At 39.3% G+C, this 20,790-nt stretch overlaps 1 protein-coding gene across 6 annotated transcripts in view; it reads left to right on the top strand.

Annotated features, from left to right (window-relative positions):
* Positions 1–19,877, top strand: part of PDE4B (phosphodiesterase 4B) — a 449,962-nt gene extending 430,085 nt beyond the window's left edge. For 5 of the 6 annotated variants that reach the window (XM_040978410.1, XM_040978413.1, XM_040978412.1 and 2 more), the window contains 9 exons: positions 2,731–2,824; positions 8,177–8,355; positions 9,510–9,608; positions 9,752–9,916; positions 11,494–11,593; positions 13,488–13,642; positions 13,761–13,883; positions 14,585–14,767; positions 17,593–19,877. In XM_040978410.1, the coding sequence (XP_040834344.1) occupies positions 2,731–2,824; positions 8,177–8,355; positions 9,510–9,608; positions 9,752–9,916; positions 11,494–11,593; positions 13,488–13,642; positions 13,761–13,883; positions 14,585–14,767; positions 17,593–17,958 (1,464 nt within the window). In that variant the 3' untranslated portion in view covers positions 17,959–19,877. Of the gene's footprint in view, positions 1–86; positions 2,130–2,730; positions 2,825–8,176; positions 8,356–9,509; positions 9,609–9,751; positions 9,917–11,493; positions 11,594–13,487; positions 13,643–13,760; positions 13,884–14,584; positions 14,768–17,592 lie in introns of those variants that run through there. The other variant, XM_040978415.1, reaches the window with a different exon arrangement.
* The last annotated feature ends 913 nt before the right edge of the window (positions 19,878–20,790 follow it).

The raw sequence follows: 20,790 nt of genomic DNA, 5'->3' as shown, positions 1-20,790 counted from the left end.
AGCTTCTCTCTGGTCTCCCAACTTGGCCCATCTTCTGCTGTTTTCCCAGGCATATTATCATGGAGCTGCATGGGAAATGAAGCAGCCAGGACTTGAACCAGTGCCCATACATCCAGTGCCAGCATCATAGGTGACAGTTTTACCTGCTATGCCACAATGGTGACTCTGGCTTGTCTTCACAGAGAGCATTGTGAAAAAGATCATCCATCTCCAGGCTTTTTACATGATACTTTCACTACAGTCCAAGAGAAGTTGCTTTTTTGCCAATGTTAGATAGAATAATTGGAGCATTTAACATTGCCTTTCTCAGTTTCTGATTCTTTTTTATATTTTCTGTCGTCTGAGGACTAATGAGTGGGGACCATTGTGACTCAGCAGTTATATCTTAAAACATAAGTAACTGGGAATTTATGTGATTCACCTGAGTTCAAATTGCAAAGAGATTCAATAAACAAAATGCACTAACTGAGATAATTGATTCAGAGATGTTTGGTTACAGCTACTAACACATTGTCTCCTGGGAAAATACACACAGAAACCAGCAGAGTTACCCAGAGAAAAAGATGGCTGTGCCTCTCTGAGGACAATGCATAGTGCAGTAGCCTAGCAGGCAGGAATTCTGACTTGCATTAGCTTCACCCTGACAGGCTAGGTCTCCTTGGCATGGGCAGTGGTGTGCCCAGGGGCTTGGATGCTTGAAGTGAAGCTATTGTTGAGTGCAGAATGCTCATTTGAAAGGGAATGCCTCACAGGAAAGAAAGCCAGTTGCAAGTTGGGGCTGTTGCTATGGCGCTTTGCTATTCCTTCAATATGCTGTACATGAACTCCTGCAATTGCAAGGGTAGGATAATAGAGGGGAGGGAGGAGAGGAATTGAATTGGCTTGGTTTGGGAATCCCACTGCAGTAGGGTTCTATTCTTAGATCTTCTTGCTTATTCGCTAAAGCTGACAAGGACAGGTAAGGGGAGAGGATGAGGGAGGGAGCGAGAGGGAGACAAACCTCTATAGGAAAGGCATGCCTTTTCAACATGCCCTAGGAGGCTAAAATAAAATAAAATTAATGTAGCTTAGTAAACAGTCCCTCATATCCCCAAATAATTTGCTGTTCAGCTAGCAAAAATTTTTTCCAACACTTTCTAGATCCTAGATGGAAAGATTAAAGAAGTTTAATCTAATTGTCAAATGCATCTAATATGCATATTACTGAGCTGAAGGAGTGCAGAAAAAAATCACATGTTGCATATAAGCTACTTTTCAAGCAAAATAAATTAAATCCATTCTCATTCATTTTGTTGTGAAAGCAGGGTAAATGCATCAGCCTACCATCTGTGGGCAAATAATCCTCAGAAAATCCTGTTAGAAACAAAAAACATCGTGTATACTGGGAACCTAGTCTGCAGACAGCCACAATGCTAACCTTTTTCCATGCAAGAAAAATGTTCAGAAAGTAAATCAATCAACTGCGCCATCTCTGAAAGGATTGGAGGGGCTGAGCTTTGTGCGTAGCTGCATCAGCGGACAGCAGGGCTGCAGCGGAGAGAGAGGGTTAAGGAACACCTAGTCGAAATGGGGGAGGGTAGAGACTTGAGATTTGCTTAAGTATTCATGGGGCTTCCTCCATTTTCATCTTCTGCTTTTCAAAAGATGGCTGTGTTTCCCTGTCTGGCAAGTCCTCAGGAAAGAAGAATTGCTGCTTCGTTGCAGAGTTCAGCTGAGTAGGACTAATCTAGAGTGGAAACCCCTTCGGCCTCCAGGGCTATTCATAATTCATAAGTGCTGCAAAGCAGCCAGCTGAATACATTTGGACAGGCTCTTGCTCCTTCGTGCAATGCCTGATTTCATTACTCTCTCCTGCCAGGAAATAAGCAGGGAGCACGGGGCTTTTTGTAAGAGTGGAGTGCGAAGATGGGTTTTGCCTGGATTAGGAAATGCCATCAATTTTGGAAGCTTTGTCTTTCCTAAGTTGTGATTATTTTACCACTGGATCTGCAGGGCTTTCCTGCTCCTTTTGGGACTGCTCTTTCAGAACTCTGAATTCTTTTCCAAGGGATTTGTGGATTGTGGCAAGGAGAACATCCAAAATGCCTGAGGCTAACTATTTGTTATCTGTATCTTGGGGTTACATCAAGGTGGGTTAATTTCATTATGTTATTTGTCTTTGGTGGACATCTACATGTTTTCTGTAAAGGAGAAGACAGCTGTAATATTTTACTTTATGTATTCATTTCATCCACTGGTGTGTGTAACTGTAAAATAAGTGCATATTGTATTACATTGTATTTAAGCAGGTTGTGCTATATTTTAACCTTATTCATTTTAGTCAATTCTGTTTTTAAAGGATGCTTCTTTTCTTAACTTTCCTTAGAGTTTTCATATATAGTCTCATATCTCTGCATATCACATTATTATATGAAAATGTGTTTTAATTGTCAATAAGTACACTTTTTAAAAAGTTAGATATTTAAATGAAATTATCTTGACCTCTATGAAAAATTGTTTTTGTGGTGCATCTTCAAGTAAAATTAAATGTCAATTTTCACAAATCTTAAGCAGGTGGTGTTAGAATAATGTCAAATGAAAACGCATCATGTTTGGTAGAACCGATTTTGTTTATTTAGTGATGTCTGCATGTTCAGTCTGTTGGTACCAGACAGTAAAGTTGAAGAGCATTTAAAGTCATAAATTTTTGTTTTTCAGTTGGTTAATGCATTTTTCTGTTTCATTAAACAGTTCAAAAGAATGCTGAACCGGGAGCTGACACACCTCTCAGAGATGAGCCGATCAGGGAACCAGGTGTCTGAATATATTTCAAACACCTTCTTAGGTAAGACATTAACTGGAGAAACTCTGTTCCACGATGCAGCTTTCCCTTCATTATTTTTTGCAACTTATCAGCCATCCCTTATGAATTTGGAATGAGGCTAAGCAAAACAGCCAAATTTATCTAAAGTAAGAACTAAGCCCAGTTCTTAGGGGAAAAAATTAAAAGATAAATTATTATTCAAAAAAGAATGAAAATATCTATCAAGTGCAGAAGGCTATCATGAACTGATTGGATTTACATGACACAGTCCCCTGTCATCTCCTTCACTATTTGCATCTCTGTCCAGTCCTCAAAGTACTGGGGACCCAACCACCTAACCTAAGAGACAGCTCCACCAACTCCTGACATGATATTCCCTTTGTTCTTATGATAACTGGGTTTCCAAAGCATTTTATAAGGTCTACAGTTCAGGAGTAAGTCTACAGTGATTTGGTCCATGAGAATGAGCTTTGAAAATAATTTGAGGAATGCCTTGCCAGTTCTTAAAAAAATGGGCAGGAGAGAGGTGTTGGGTTTTCATAGCTCTGGAAGTTAATTTTCTGCAACCAGCATCATTATCTTCCCAATTTGATCGTCTTTCTCTGTTTTTGCATTGCTAGCATTCAGCCCAAGACACTAAATAAAAAAAGGTCTGTGCAAATGATCCCCACCCAGCTACTGTCATGCACTCTGCCTGATTATTAGGGTTTTTGATCTTGGGTTTAAAGGCAATTCTCCTGTATGTATTTGGGCTCTTGATTGAATAAGGACTACAGAATCTGCAAATTGTCACTTCAAAGAAATGAGTGGCATTCAGATTCTGATTATGTTGACTTTCAATTACTGCTGAGTTAAACCTGTTTGTAACAGCTCATCTTCCAGGGAAGTAGCCCTGTTACAGCTCAGCAGCATATGTTCCCTTCCTTTTGGCATGGTCACCAATCATAGATCTGCTAGCATTCTTCTCAGTGCTTTGCAGAAATGCATACCTCTTCAGGTTTTATGTTTAAAAATCAATTTTATTTCTCTAACACCAAGACAGTTCCTGCTGCCAAAAGATCAATTAGCTTTCCCTTTGAGCAGCCTAGTACAAAGCTCACTGTGTTACTCTGCAGTTGAGGGTTACCCAACACAACAAACAAGTGGGATGTGATGTCGGCAGCACCTGGTTTTCTCCAGCTGCAGTTGCAACAAAGAACAAAGCAGAGGATATATTCATACGTGCTCATTTCCAGGGGTGGTTAGTGTATCTGAACAGAAAGCATTACATCCTGAGTCCTTTCATCTTATTTCTCTCGCATTATTCGTTTGGAGACAGGGGTTTCCACTGACCATTTTAGGTATACCCTGTTCTGTGACAACTGCCCTCCAGCTTGTGAAATATAACTAGCAGTGTTTGGGGGACATTTATATGGATTAATGACAGTCGGCAAAAATAAAATCAGTAGCTGCAGGATCTCACTTTTGCTTTCATAAATGTTGCATTTTAAACGACCAGGGCTTGTGTATCTTCTCAGATGATTATTTGTGCTAGTGTTAAAGTTGCATAATGTCTCTAAGCCCTTAATTATCCAGAACTAGATTTTTCATTTGAAGTCTTCTTCAATATACCCACCAAGGACAAGAATATTTTAGTATGCTAATTAATATTCTTAATCAGCTGAGGCTATGAAGAAAACAAGATCGTAAAATAAAATAATAAAAATGAGCTCCAAATCTCAAAACTGTGTCTTAAAAATGGGCCAATATCAATCCTTTTGTGGTATTCTATTTGCTATTTAGGTCCACTTCCAATAACTTGAATTTTCATTTTTCCAAACACTAAATTATTAAGAGCAAATTGTTGAGGAAGGTTGTTAGAATTTGAATCTCTACAGACTGTAAGCACTAAGAGGATGGTGCAACAGTATGTATGTATTATGTATGTATGTATGTGCTTAAATATGTGCATGACCAACCCCATTAAAAACAATTGATAGTTCAGGATTTTAGATCTTCTTGGGGAAAATATTTAGGGCAAAAAAAAAAAAGCCATTATGTAAATAAAATGTGCCTTAGTTGCTTCATTTTTGAAATGGGAGTGCTGAAATGGATGATGTCACAAGTTTTTTCCAAACCTGACATTATATGACTGATTTGCAAAGAGGTACCCGACAATCTGGATTCACTGTGTTACAATGTGACCATCAAGAACAAGGAAAGCTTGATGCCAGCGTGCAAATGCAGGGCATGGGGCTTTTAGGTTTGTTGGTGGTGAGCATGGGGACTGGTAGGGGCCTCCCTAAGGGACCATCAAGTCTTTATAAGCTGTCACATCTGCAAGGGACCACAGGGGCATCAGCAGAGAAAACAGAGACCAATAGGGATGGAAGAGCTTGATGAAAATCAGTTGCCCAGGATGTTCCTGAGCAAGAACTGGGACTTAGCTCTCTTGACATCTGCACCTGCCATGCCTAGCACTCTTGTAACCAGCAAAGAATGCTGCTAAGAACCGAGACCTTATGGAAGAGTCCACATTTAAGGACATTAAAGTTATGTGTACATTGCTTTGGGGAAAAAGGTCTTTTAAGAACCAGGATTATTGGTTTTATACATAGAAGGTGTCTAAATTTCTAGTAATTCAAAAAGGCTTTTGCCAGAACAGCAGTTTGGTCAGTGAGCACAAAATGAGAAAACCTCAGTATGTTGTGTTAAAGAATATACCAATAAGAGCCACTGATTGCTGGGATGCATCATCAAGGGAAGAGATACCTCCATATATCTGAGGATCTATGGAACTTGTATTGTCCCATCTGAACAGGTGGTGTTCACTGGCAAGGCAGAAAGGCAGGCTAGAGACCATTTACCACTCCAAGTATTTTGGGATACTGTTCTACGATAATGGGCACTGGCTTGTGGGGATAATATCTAAGTTCAGTGGAAATAAAGCAGAACATAGATAAAGTGAGCATAAAAAAAAACAAAATATATAGGTGTGATACCACAATTTAGTTAATACTTTATAGACAGGAACAATTATTTTTTAATTTCTTACTTAACATTCTAAAGCCTAGAATTTACAATTTCAATATATGGGTACAAGCACTTAGGAATTTCATATAATTTAATGATATTAAGATCTAACAAGAAAAGCCCCTCAATTTGATTTGATCCCCTCCCCATCCTCTCTCTGTTTCTTTCGCTCTTTTTCCACATCGCATCTGTTTCTTATTTGTTTAATACTGGCCCTATTGCAAATGCAAATTCATCAAATGTTTATGGTGATACGTGGTGCCTGTGTTTCAGGTTACTTCCGCACGATGCTAACTCAGCATTTAACGAAAGGAAATTCAGATTAGGGAAACTTAGCGGTGGCTCCACTGCCTGCCCAGGGAAACACCCACTAATGGCAAATTGGCATTACCCATGAATAATGTCTCCTTCTTTATTGCCGTGTTCCAGACACTGGAGTGGTTCAGCTCAATTACTCAGTGTTGCACAGGAGTTTTAATTAAACAAAGGGAAAAAGCTGCTGTTCCCACTGCAGATGGTTATGTCTGCTGTGGCACAGAAGGTTCCCACAGACTCTTTAACCTGATGTAAAAAAACGGGAATGGGAAAAGGCAGAGACTGTTGCTCTTCATTTTAGCCAAAACTACTAATAATTAAGAATGAAGTGACAGGGAAGAAAAGTAACTTCAAAAATATTATAATACGTAGTTTTTATGCCAGAGATTGCACAGCAGGAAAGCAAATTTTTCACCCACAGGAACCTCAGTGCCTGGATGCTATGCTATTAAATCACCGTGTCTGGGACAAAATAATTGCAAAATAAATATCTGTTAAATAAGTTGCCCTTTGAGCTTGGGAAACTGCTGACTTCATCTGAAAAATGAAAGTGTGGGATTGTTATTAGTTCCCAGACCTGACCCAGATTATCCGAGTCACTCAGGAATCTTTTGAAAGATACACATTCAGTAGGATTGCTGGGTAGAGCCCTGAATCTGTGCTTTTTGTAAGCTTCCTGGGTGCTTTTGATGTCAGACTTGAGTGGGAAACCACTAAACTCACTGAGGTGGTCCCTTCCAATCCTCACTAAGAATAAATCACAGGCTTGTGGATAGAAGTTGTGGGGCATTCTAAAATATCCTGGGATCCTAGAGGTGGCAGTGCTGCAGCCAGGTAGTGAGAGGTAATGAGGCGAGTACCGTCTTCTCTGGGCTTGCTTAGATGTGATGAAATGTCCTTGGGGCCTGGGAGCAGGCAGAGTTCCATGGCAAGAACATGTGATCGTGCCGTTCTCTACAAGGGTCTGGAAGCAAATGATCTGGACCCCCAGCATGCCTCCTGGAAACGTGTGCTTTACAAAGAGGAATGTCCTCTTTGTCAGAATGACTTACAAGTAGAGATCAATGTGAGCTCTGCTGAAAGCTGCATTAACTCTTTCAGCCACAGGGTATCACTTAGTTCAATGGAGTAGCAATTAAACAGTTTAATCCAATCACTGCCTCTGCAGGCACGCCAGCATCCCTGTGGGCCTTCAAGAGTTAACGCATTTTTCAGAAATCTCTACATTTCTCCAGAAGCGCAATAGAGTATTTGGTTGCTGATATTTACACAGTATGCCATGAGGGCAAGCGCTTTCACCGGCAGATAGACACTTTTTAAACGAATCTCTGTTTACATTGTTTCAACTGAACTTTAAAAAGTATTAAATAAGATGAGCATAGATTTTAATAAACATTAATATGTGCATTAGCATAATACCTTATAATGACATCAGAAATGATAGATCTTTTTCTAGTAGTAGAATGAATAGATACAAGACAAGAAATAAAACTGAAATTATAAACCTCACATGTTAAAAAGTAATATTTGAAGATTGTGAACCACTAATTTCTCCTAACATATGTCCTGCCCATTTAACTGAACCCAGCTAAATCATATGGATTTCCTAAAATAAAAATTAAATCAAACTATAACAAAATGAACAGAACATAAACCCTGCTTTATTAATCTAGGTTTGGTCAGTGGACATTTTAATTATGCAAACATAGAAATTATGCACAAGTGATAATAAATCTACATGGAAATATCTGTGCTGCATTTTAAAAATGTTATCAGTATATCCTAAATTACACAGAAAGCAACATTATTAGGCTTGAGTTCTATCACTACTACTTCTTACACAAGTTACTGCACCTTAGTTTGCTGAAGAATAACATGGAACGACAAATTCCCATGCTTTCCCTCATGCATTTCACAAAACTGTCTTGAAAATCCAGTAAGAGAAGCTAAGAGAGTCATTTATAAGATCCAAGCCTCATTCCATAATGCTGCCATGCATCCTCATTGCCATATGTACTGAAAAACATATTCCTTGGTCTGTTACAGATAAGCAGAATGATGTGGAAATCCCATCTCCCACCCAGAAAGACCGGGAGAAAAAGAAAAAGCAACAGCTCATGACACAGATAAGTGGAGTGAAGAAGCTGATGCACAGTTCAAGCTTAAACAATACAAGCATCTCACGCTTTGGAGTCAACACAGAAAATGAAGATCACCTGGCCAAGGTGTGTATACGCTGGGTTTGTGTGCACGTAGCAATACATGTAATGTGTTACATGTAGCTCTGCCCGTGTAACAACAAATAGTAGGTATTGCTTTTGGTGTGTGTGTGTGTGTGTGTGTGTGTGTGTGTGTGTGTGTGTGTGTGTGTGTGAGTTGAGTTCTGTAATGGACAATTTCTCATAAATAAATAATCCCTCCGAAGGGACACTGGGGGAATTTCAAGGGAAGACCAATAACTGGTCTAGATTATCATACAGGACATGTGTTGGGTCACTATGCCAAGTCCCAATGGGAATGTCTGTACAGTCTGACTGGGCTGGGCGGAAATGGAGACACTGACAGCACTGACTTTGGAGCCCGCATTCCATATGCAGAGTAAGGCATCGAGAGTTCACTCCTCTAGGCAGTCATGCAGAGGGACCATGGGAATCTGAAAGGAGCCTTTGTGAGCAAGTAAACATTCAATGACAACTTTGGAAAGTGTCATTGGAATAAACTTGATAAAGCACTATGCCGATCCACTGTGGGGAAACCTGTATGTGTTACTCCAGGAAGTTACTCAGAATGAGATAAATTACTTCTTAAGTCAAATAACGCTGGAATAATCCCTGAGCACAAGCCTGAGTAAAGCTTCCTTTAGGTCTGACTGTGGCACAGCAATCCTGCAATGTGATTGACTGGCCTTCCTCATGACCATTTTCCTCATGTTTAGGCTGAGTTCTGCACACGCTAGTGGCTGCATCTCCCTGATCTGATGCTCAGTGACAATAGCCAGAGGGCAGAGTAAACTCCCTGAGACTGTTCTCTGGCTGCTAAGAATGGGTCAGAGAGCTGAGAGGGAGGAACCAAGAAATGGGGCTGAAATGATCATTATTCACTATAGCCATCTTTGAAAAGCTCATTCATAGCAGTGAAATTCATAAATTGATCAACACTCTATTTTATTTTAAAAATGGTTAGAAACTTGTGGTTGTGAAAAGTGTATCCAATCTTCTAAATAATTAATAATTCTTTTTTCAAATAGTCAGACAATTAGAAAATTATACATAGAAATTGGAAAAACTTAGGCTACCTTTGTTCAAAAAATAAATTTTAAGGGAAGAGATAAGCTAACAAAAGTGCATTTGGTCATAAATTCCTCTCATTTTGATTACAGGAGCTAGAAGATCTGAATAAATGGGGATTGAATATCTTCAATGTGGCTGGATATTCACACAATAGGCCTTTAACTTGCATCATGTATGCTATATTCCAGGTAAGTAAACAGGAGTGAAATGTTGATCCGCCACTTCTATTGTTCTTTATTATTTTTTCTCATCCCAGTTTCCTCTTTTGATTTAAACTCCTTTTGTCTTTAAACATCCACTTATTTGTGTCCTAATCCATTGTATTACGTAGGAAAGAGACCTCCTAAAGACATTCAAAATCTCATCTGACACATTTGTGACCTACATGATGACTTTGGAAGATCATTACCACTCTGATGTGGCATATCATAACAGCCTCCATGCTGCTGATGTGGCCCAGTCAACACACGTTCTTCTTTCAACACCAGCTTTAGATGTGAGTAATTATAATCTGTTTTGTATATATGCCTATCCTGCTTGTAAAATGTTATGCAGTATTTATTGACAAAATTAATGTAACTGAACTTGCATCATTAAGCTGGTGATTTATTAAGTACAATATCTATCAATTGTATTACTTATAAAGCTGGATTATCTCTCATTTTGCTTTGCCTTTGAGTATCAAGGAAACCTTTCCTTAATATCACTTGCAATTGGGAATTACCTAATTATTAAACAGCTAACAGATTATTGATGGCAGAAGCCATACCTTACTCGTCATTGCGGTCCTAGTAAGGGCTACAATATATCCCAAAGTGCCTGGTACATATCATATCCTCCATACCCATGGGTTGGTATGAATCACCCAGTACCATTTCAGGCACTGAAGAAGGAATGACAGAGATGTAATATGAATTGTGCTTGGGATTCCTGCTGGGAAAAGATATTCACTGGCTTATTCTTCTAAGAATTCATAAAACTAATTCTCTGAGGTGAAAAAAAGTCACTAAAATTCTAGAACAGAGGAATTAGTAATGGTGAAACATATATATATATACTTGAATTTTTGAACTTTCTGTTACAATTTCATATAGACTGAGATTTCCCTCCAAACTCCCACCCCCCTGACAGATTTTCCCCATTTTACTACAGTGGCATAGTACTTCATAAGGAATCATAATTCCATCAGTCTCTTTAACATTGCTGGTACAGGCAATGTCAGACAGTCCAGCATCCCATTGTCTGCACATTTTCAACAGTTTTATTGGGAATCTATCTAAGGAGATGTTCATTGTGTCCTTAAGTACTAGGATTGGTCCTAATGTGAGAGGTAGAAATTTATCTGGTGTTTGAAGCACCAAATGTTTTAAAAAGTCACAGATAATGAGCAAAGATATTCAGTCCCCAAATCAGAAATATGTACCTAATAAATACTAGATAATTTAAGTCATTATACATGGCTGGGAGTAAAGAAGTCATCATGATATTAGCCTGGAGGGCTTACAGTGGGGGGTGTTAAGCTAAGCTTAAGAATTTTCTCATATCTTGTCCATGGTAAACATTTAGTGGATATGCATTGTTTGAGTGAATTGATGAATATACCGAAGTTTGTGACCACACTATAAATTTAGCTCTGGGAAGCAATTGTTGTCTCTTATGATCTGTAGCTTTTTTTTTTCTCTCAGTTATTAAGCTGAATGCATAAGAACTTTATTACATCTGAGACTGGAGCCAGTCTGGCATGCTTTTTTTCAACTTGTATGTACTTGTGTTACATAAGTAATATGCTGTTATACCACTGTTCCAAGAAGCAAACAGGATGTGTATACACACACAATAAGCACTGTACTACTGCTTTCCAAGCCTCAGCCTGAGGACTTGCTGTGAGAATGAGCTCTAGCTCTCATCGCTATCACTGCATGGTGATGATGAGCAGCACAATATATATTTAATTAACATACTGAAATATAATTATAGCTCATAATACCTTTACCAGCAATGAAAGGGAGTGCTTGAAGATTAAACTAACTAACCAGGATGTGGGATTAACTGTGTTCTCTTTGTCCCTTCTAGGCTGTCTTCACAGATCTAGAGATTCTGGCTGCCATTTTTGCAGCTGCCATCCACGACGTGGATCACCCTGGAGTCTCCAATCAGTTCCTCATCAACACAAGTGAGTTCACCACTGGTACAGATAATTGTGTGATTCGCTGTACTTTTTACCTCCCGATGTTTTCGTTATGGATAATAACAAGGGCAATGATGAGGTAATACTTCCATTGCACTCTGCTCAGGCCTTTCCTGGATACCGTGTGCAGTCTGGTAACACAATGTGTGAGGCACATGGAGCATTTGAGGAGGCTCTTAATGTTTTCAAAGTACAATATGAAAGGAAAAAATAGCACATGTGGAAATATCCAAAAAAGACAAGGCAGGTTTTGATAATAAGGTGATAGGACTTTGAATAAGATGCTGTGCTCTCACACAGAGCACAGTAGCCTACAAGTGTCCTCTCTGGGCAAGCAAGCACAATGTTGGATTGGAGCATGGCAACCTCCAAACAGAAACAAGATGCTCCTAAGTGCACTGGACCAGGTTTCCACAGTTCAGGAAGAAGGATAATTTAAAAAGTTCCACAAGTTCCACATGTTCTCTTCCAACTGCATAGGTTTGTTGATGGATTGTCTGTAGCTGACTTTGTAACAACTTAACATTTAGACTTGATCTGTCCTTAGAAACCCAAACATGATTCAGGGCTTTTGTCATGCTCACACTGTTTGGTTTGCATGCTAAGAAAGATTTTCCGTTCTCTCATAGATAATGCATTATCTTCAGGTTCTGAAAATCTAAGCACTTTTTTTTTCTGAGAAAACTGATTATTGTGCTGTGGTCATGACTAACATCAAGTGCTGACGTTTTTATAGAAATGATGTCTGAGCTACTTGCTACGAAAGAGTCCTTGTCATCATTCCTAATTTTTAATCATCAAAATATTTGAGTATTGTAGATTTAAGATGTCATCCTGTTTTTCTTTCATTCTTTTTTTTAATCTCATACCTTTACTGAAAAAAAAAATCTAAATTTTAAGTGGCTGCCTGTCTCCTCATGTTATACGAGTTGTCGTAGTGTGGAGCCATGAACCCATTCATATAGAGGTTCACAAAGAAAAAGAAAAAAATGAAAATGGTCTTTCTGCTACAGCCCCCTGAAGCACAGCAGCATACAAATCTTGCTTTTGGCTTTATACCCTTGATCACAGTGTGAACAGGGTAAGAGTGGTCAAATGACTTCACGGAACTTCCTGCCCTTTCTGAGAATGTTCTTTAGAATCCACTAAATCCACTAAATAACACATTACCATTTTATTCTTGACAAAGAGAAAATATGGTTTCACGATTTTGGTGATCATATTCCCACATGAAAAGTTTTATCTAATCAAAGAGTCTGATTCTTTTATGTAAAAGACAGGCTGGATCTCTGATATAAGCAATCAAGAATACAGAAAAAGTTATCATCCTGATTATTGTAAAGACAATATTGTTAGTTTATCTACCATATTTACAGGGTGCCTCAAAAATCTGGTATTTAATAAAATGAATTTTTAAACTACTGCATTTCATCTTCTTTGAAAATCTGAAATGCAGCTTAGCCAGGGATTAAATACAGCAAAGTGAGTGTGGTTTGAAAGTCTTAACACATTTGAGAAAGTATAATAATCTGTTGTTCTTTTCTAAAACACAGCATGTTGAAATGCAAGGGAAATCACAAACTAAGATTGCAAAATTATCTTTTAGCTGCTTAGAATCATACTAATGTCAAATTCTTTTTCTAAAATACAGATTGACAAAAAAGGAATCATAGAGTTAGTGAATCTTAGTCAAAGAGTAAGGTTATGCTCTAGTATCTACAGGAAGAATTTTTGTTGTTGTTGTTGTTGTTAGAAGAGGCACTTCTCTAGGAGGGAATGGCAGGTGGATGGTGGTTCTTGAAGTAATTTGTAGATTTCATGTTGAGGTGATGCCAGTGCTTTATCCCTTTGTATTTACTCATCATTTTGTTGTTATTAGATTCAGAGCTTGCTCTGATGTATAATGATGAGTCTGTGTTGGAAAACCATCACCTTGCTGTGGGTTTCAAACTGTTGCAAGAAGAACATTGTGACATCTTCCAGAATCTCACCAAGAAGCAGCGTCAGACACTCAGGAAAATGGTCATTGACATGGTATGGAATTCAACTTCTCTTTTCCTTACATTTGTCTATTTTATACTTACACTTACTTATTCTTTTGGGCAGACTGGGTTTATTAACAGGTTTTGGGTTTTTGTCTTTTTTTTCCAAGGTGTTAGCAACTGATATGTCCAAACATATGAGCCTGCTGGCAGACCTGAAGACAATGGTAGAAACAAAAAAAGTTACAAGTTCAGGTGTTCTTCTCTTGGACAACTACACTGATCGTATACAGGTATTTCATTTAAAAGCGAAAAACTTTACCACAGAAACAACCCAAAGCTAGTCAAAGAAGTAGAAGAGGAGGAAAATAGACTTAAATTTAGTTTAGTTGCATGTCCTAGGCTGTTAGTACAGCTTTGAGACTATTTTAAGAACAAGCTAAGGAAAATGAACATTCAAGCTTGTCCTCCAATTTATAAGGAAAAACATAGCCCTATTTATTGAATTACTTAGTTCCAAAAATAAACTGAAAAATCTATTTGTAATAGGACATACGTGACTGCTGGTCCCAAAAACATGTATTTTGATACAAATCCCATAGACTAGAAATTTGTTAGTTCTGTTTTGGTTGTACAAATTGTCATCAGATGGTCTCCTCTTTCCACAAGTGGAAAATATGAAGACATCCACTTAGTAATTCTTTGCATTCTTTCCAAACTGTGGAAAGGACATCATAATAGCATAGCATTGGGCCTCTAACATTCCTGTCAGCCTGAGAAGGCATATATTCTCCCCTTTGGGTCTGTATAAAGTTAAAAAAAAAAAAACCTGATCAATACCATAGCAAGATTGCTTTCCTTGGAGCACACATCATAATTATCATGCAACTAAAATGTTCTTGAATTTGGTCCCAAGTGTACTAGGAAGAGAGATAGGAGGTGTTCTGGCAGTATTTACACGTAATTTAATGAGGTTTCCCCAATTCATTTGCAGGTCCTTCGCAACATGGTACACTGTGCAGACCTGAGCAACCCCACCAAGTCCTTGGAGCTGTATCGTCAATGGACAGACCGCATCATGGAAGAATTTTTCCAACAAGGAGACAAAGAGCGGGAGAGGGGGATGGAGATCAGCCCAATGTGTGATAAACACACAGCTTCTGTGGAAAAGTCCCAGGTAATTACAATGAGATTTTCAAAGCTTCTGTGAGTTCTGCTGATTGTAGAAATATAGAGTTCAAACTAGTCCCTTTGCTTTTATAGAAGATAGATACATGGATAGAACAGTAGATAGGCAGATGGGTGCATAGGTAGATAGAAACATACACATCATGAAAATGAAGCCATTGTATGTTTTGTTCCATTACACTTATGACAAATTTCCCTTCTTCGTTATGCACAATTTCACAGGGCAGGGGTAAAATTATCATCAGAAACCCATACCAATTGACACTGTATTGTTAACTGCCCCTGATCATAGTAATCCAGGTGGTTCAACTGAGTGTTGGTGCTCCCCTCACCACCCTCCCCACTAGATTTCTCGCAGCTTTGCTTTCCCCCAAGAGCACCATTCCTCATTCTTCATCCAGTACCTTCTCATTGCTGTCTCTTGTGATCAAGCTTACTGTCACCATCCCTAGAGGTAGACTTATTCCTCATAGTCAAAGCCTTGTCACGTGTCCCATTTCAAGACATAGCTATACATTTGGGCACAGGCTAACATTTTCTGGTTGTGTCCAAAGCTACAAATTCTCACAGACAGAGTATGGGAGAAATTGTTCTGAGGAAGAGAGAGTAGAGACGCCCCAGGCACCAGGGGTGAGGAGTTTGCAGCACTGGAGGGACATGTATCCTTGCAAAGCCTTCAGGCACCACCGAAATGTCATTTTTTAGGGGAAAAAATGGACTAAGCATTTGGCTATGATTCAGAATGGGTTCATGTATTTGTCCAAAGTCTTTATCACAAAAACATGAGGATACTTGCTGTAGTGTCAATTTCCTTTCCTCTCTACTACAAATCCCAAATTGACATATATTTCTAATAGCAATATACAGTTCCTTTGTAACCATTTTATTACTTCTTAAAGAAAAAACAACTAAATTAGTATAAAATCTGTAAAAGTGAAGTATGCAATAAAATTCAAGAGGACATTGAGTTAATCAGGGCCAGTTCTAAGATTCTAAAGCCTGTATTAGAACAAATTAAAGAGAAATAACACCCCACTCACTATTAACTGTAATGTTTTGAATTTATTTGATGTTTGTTGGCCTTTCATCACATTTTTCCACACATCATCCCAACTGGAGCCCAAACAGCCTCATGAATTAGATAAGGCAGCTATTTTCCCAGTGTGTCAGACGAAGAAGCTGCCACTTGTGACACTTCACCAGCTTCATGGTTACCCAGCTCTCCTCCACCCAAAGTTCTTCACTCCCCGATGTTGTGGATTGGCCTCCCTGTTGCCACAACTCCATCTTCTCTCCTGCAGATGAGCTCTATTGAATACTCGCTGATGAGTCTAACAATAAATCTCTTTCCTAGGTGCTCTTATGATCTGCAGAATTCATTTAACCCATAACCTAGGAAAGAAGCAACTAGCAACTACCCATCAAAAATAGTCCTAAGCAATTTTTTAGCAGAAAGGAAATGCCTGCACAGTGTTCAGCTTATTCAGTTTTCCACAGTGCCTTGAGTTTGTTTCAGGTCCCTGGAAAACATCTTGAAAATAGTCTCTAAAATCCAGTAAACACATTTGAAGAAGCAGATAGAATAAAAAAAGAGTGGGTAGGTACAAGAGAAATATCTGAATCACTCATAGTCAATTTGTCATAACCAAATGTGGATTAGAAATGCCCTGTCTTTGGTGTGAATATTATTTGTTAAGTGCAAAGTAAAGAATGTATTTGAAAAATACGTCTGAGAAAGGCTTCTTATATGTGATAGAGCTTAGATGCGGTGAGTGTCTGGCCAACTATTAGAATGATAACAAAGAGCAGTTTGCAGTGGAGTGGAAAGGGAACTACTGAATGTCCCATGGATGACCTTGCTCATCTCCTTCTGTGTCCGAACCCAGCCTTCTCTCCAGCCCCCCAGACCATGACAGGGGAATTCCATTCCCTCATTCAGCGAGTGCCTATTCTTTCTTTACCTGCCCCTTCCCCCAGTATTTCCTGTTTGTCCAACAATGTAGAGGTCAGCATAAGGCCACAGAGCTAGCTCATGCAGGATGCATAGCCCCTGTGTAAACCATAACAGAGCCATAACCCTCATATTTATTCACAGGAACACCAGCGAAAGGAACTGTTTAATTGTTTTTATTCGCCCCTCTTTCTCCTGATGGAAATGACTGTGTGCACTGTGCATCCAAAACAATTGCAGATGTATTCACAGAGGGAGCCATTGTTTGTTTGGACCTGAAAGATTTTAAAGGTTTTATCAAACTCTGCTATAAGCCAAACATATCCCATAGAGCTTGAGGGGCAAGCTCCCCATTATTCTAGCGCAATGGCCAATGTGAAGTTATCTTGAAAATACATTGAGTCAGACTCCCTTAGACCTAGGCTTTCCTTCTTCAGAGGGTGACTCACAGAACCCAAACAGTGGAAAGTCATTCCCAGCCAGGCTTCCATTCAGACTCCTTGAGGAAATACACTCTGATGTAGTGAGACAAGCAAAGGCTATGGAATCAGACCCTGGCTGCTCTAAGTCCTAACTCTACCACTTCCATGAGCTCTGACAAGATGTTTAATCTTAGTAAGTCTTAGTTTCCTGTTTTGTAAAAGGAAGGTATCAGTACTTACTTGGCAGGATTAAGAGGGATCATCCATACATCATATCCAGTATAAAACCAGCAATACAGAAAAGTGCTCAAATTATTATTATTATTATTGGTAAGCTTCCTGGCTTTGCTGCTGCTCTCCCTTTGCGTGAAGACCAGGGCAGCTTGTTAGATGTTCAAAAGCTCATGACAATAACAGATGCATGCTCTTATTTTTCTCCAGGTTGGTTTCATTGACTACATTGTCCATCCACTGTGGGAGACCTGGGCAGATCTGGTGCAGCCTGATGCTCAGGACATCCTGGATACACTAGAAGATAACAGGAACTGGTATCAGAGCATGATCCCTCAGAGTCCCTCTCCACCACTGGACGAGAGGAACAGAGACTGTCAGGGCCTCCTGGAGAAGTTTCAATTTGAACTGACTCTGGAAGAGGAGGATTCTGAAGGACCTGAGAAGGAGGGTGACGGCCACAGTTATTTCAGCAGCACAAAGACACTTTGTGTGATCGATCCAGAAAATAGGGATTTGCTGGGAGAGACTGACGTAAACATTGCGACAGAAGACAAGTCCCCAGTTGACACATAATCTCCCTCTTGCTGTGGAGAAGAACATTCCATCTTTGACAAGCATGCCAACTATGTGGTAGGGTCAGCCTGCCATGGGGGCCAAGGCCTACACAGGATAAGGGCCACCTGGCCTTTCAAGTTACTTGAGTTTGGAGACAGAATGCAAGGTCATGAAGCAAATAGCAGCTCAGGAAATTCCACACTTGACTTGCCTTGCTTGCAAGCATGGTGGAGAGCTGAAGCTTCATGTGGTAGTAGAGGCCAGTGTTGATCACAACTAAGATGGCTTGAAAATGGAAGACACAAAACTGAGAGATTTTTCTGCACTAAGTTTCAGGAACCTGTCCTTGCTAGTGAGTGAACTTACTAATAACGTCATTGATAAACCTGCTCACCTGTCCCCTTGTCTGCCAACCTGTGTGCCTTTTTTGTAAAGCATTTTCACGTCTTTAAAAATGCCTGTTGAATACCTAGAGTTAAGTATCGACTTCTACACAGATAAGAATTTAAAGTTCACCCAAACTTTTTCGGCTTTCTGGGGAGTTAAAAAAAAAAAACAGGAAAGGAAACTGTCTTCCTTCTTTCTTGGGCAATATCTTTCACATTACTACAGTTAATTGCGAGCAGACAGAAAGGATGCACTTCTAACCACACTGTGTTTCCTTCCCCTGTTGTCCAATCCAATTCCACAACTGGCCTTATAATTTATCTCGCTTGCCTGCTTCCAACAGTATCTCTTCTCGTCTAGAGTTTCCTTGTTGTTGCTGTAAACAGAATAAAGTTGAACAAACTAAGGGGCAGGAAGGGTAGTTGTGTTGTTCACCGTGAAAGTCTGTGTCATGCTCAGCTCAAAAGTCAGTGTGCCCTGATCTGTACTAGATGCGTGTGCCACTGCGAGTTGCATGATCCCTCGTCCTCCTTCTCCCCTCTTCACACAAAGACGCTGTTTCAATTTAATGCTGCCATCTTCCTCTTGCACTGCCTTCTGCACTAACACCTCCATTCCTGTTTATAACCATGTATTTATTACTTAATGTACATAATGTAATGTTTTGTAAGTTATTAATTTATATATCTAACATTGCCTGCCAATGGTGGTGTTAAATTTGTGTAGAAAACTCTGCGTAAGAGTTCAGAATTTTTCTTGTAAGATTTTGTATTGTGTATTATATATATAACCCAAACACTGCTTCAGAGAGATGTATGCCCTGCTCAGCAGTAATGACTGGGGGCTTTTGTCCAGAGTTTGCCTTTTCCTTAAGTTGCTAATGATGCACAACCTCTTTATGAACCGATTTTGCAAACAGGATTCTCACATTAGATACTAAATGGTTTATACTGAGCTTTTACTTTTATATAGTTTGATAGGGATAGTGGGCAATGGGACATAGTTTATACCCATGTTCCATCCAAATCTGTATACGCATGAGTTGGGTTCTAACTGGGTTCTATTATAATTGTGACTTCGGTTCAAAAAGAAACACTACATTTGCTCACAGAAAATTTTACTGCAAGTTTGCAAACTACTGACTGAAGAGCTAGCCTCCTGCCTGCCATGACGCAAGGATGTCATGTTCCCATTCATTATAAAACAATAAAGCAATGTGAATTTTTATGATAAAATGTGAACTGATGTAGTATCTTAAGCAAATGTGAAGCTTCTTCTGATAACACTCGTTAGGCTTCTTCCTGGTGTCAGTTTCAGTTTGTAACATATGTTTCATGCTTCAGTTCAGCATTGTGACTCCATAGATAACGAAAGTGGCACAATTGGGCATGACCAATAGGCTTGTGTGTCTATGAACACTGCATTGTTTCAGGTGGACATTTTATTTTCTCAAATGTTTCTCACAATGTATGTTATACTATTATATATTGTGTTCAAATGCATTCTTAAGAGACTTTTATATGAGGTAAATAAACAAAAGCATGATTAAATCAGGCTGTTCTGATTGGTTCTAATGCATTCGAAGTAGATCTTTCTCTTCTAAATCACCCCACCCCACAAGGAAAGCCAACCACTCTGCCTGGCCAGTCTTACACAGCTGCATGTTCAGAATCCAAGTCTTAAAGTTACCCAGCTCAGAATGTTTCACTTCTTTCTTTGCAACTGTTCACTCAGCTCAGTGGTAAGCAGAGTGGTTTGTGAAGGGAAGCAAACAAAACCACTTGATTCACCGTGAACCATTTCCTTCTCTTTAAGAGTTTAAAGTACCAGATTAAAAAAAAAAGAGGGGGGGGGGGACTCCTCAACTTGGCTGAGTCCTCTAGAAAAGTAAACCATAGGCTTGTAAAGCACCAGGGAAATTTAGTCGGGTAATCTTGTTGACTCACTTGACACATGAAGAATCTAACATCCGAAGAATCATCTTTCACCACAATCCACAGAGTGCGGGTGGACCTTGGGATCTTCTCAATGATCCATGAACTCTGTGTGATCATCTGCTTATGCTTTTCTTTCTGGAAAGAACTGCTCAAGTATCATAGATAAAATACACAAATGCTTGGTTAGAATCTTAAAGTCAACATTTAATAAATATATATCCTTAAAGAATGTATGTGTGTGTGTGAGTGAGTGGGGGGGGGGAGAGCAGAGAGAAAGAGAGAAAGATGAGACACACAGAGAGAGAAATATGAAAAGTTGCAATGTAAAAAAAAAAAAATGATTGAATGGCCCTTCCACAGGGAAGTGTCTGTGAATCAGCAAGGGGATCTCTTATTGACCTCTACCCTATAAGCTGAACGGCAAGTGAAAATCAGCCAGAGCTGTGGACCCACTCTACCTGCTGGCTGTAGAGTCAAGTCTTGCATCTTCTGCCATCACTGACTTTTAGTGGTAACTCATTGTCTG

Source organism: Ochotona curzoniae, unplaced genomic scaffold, assembly GCF_017591425.1.
Source record: "Ochotona curzoniae isolate NIBS_2020 unplaced genomic scaffold, NIBS_Ocur_1.0 contig_291, whole genome shotgun sequence".
NCBI lineage: Eukaryota > Metazoa > Chordata > Mammalia > Lagomorpha > Ochotonidae > Ochotona > Ochotona curzoniae.
Note: the sequence above shows the minus strand (reverse complement) of the source record. Positions and strands in the feature narration are given on the sequence as shown.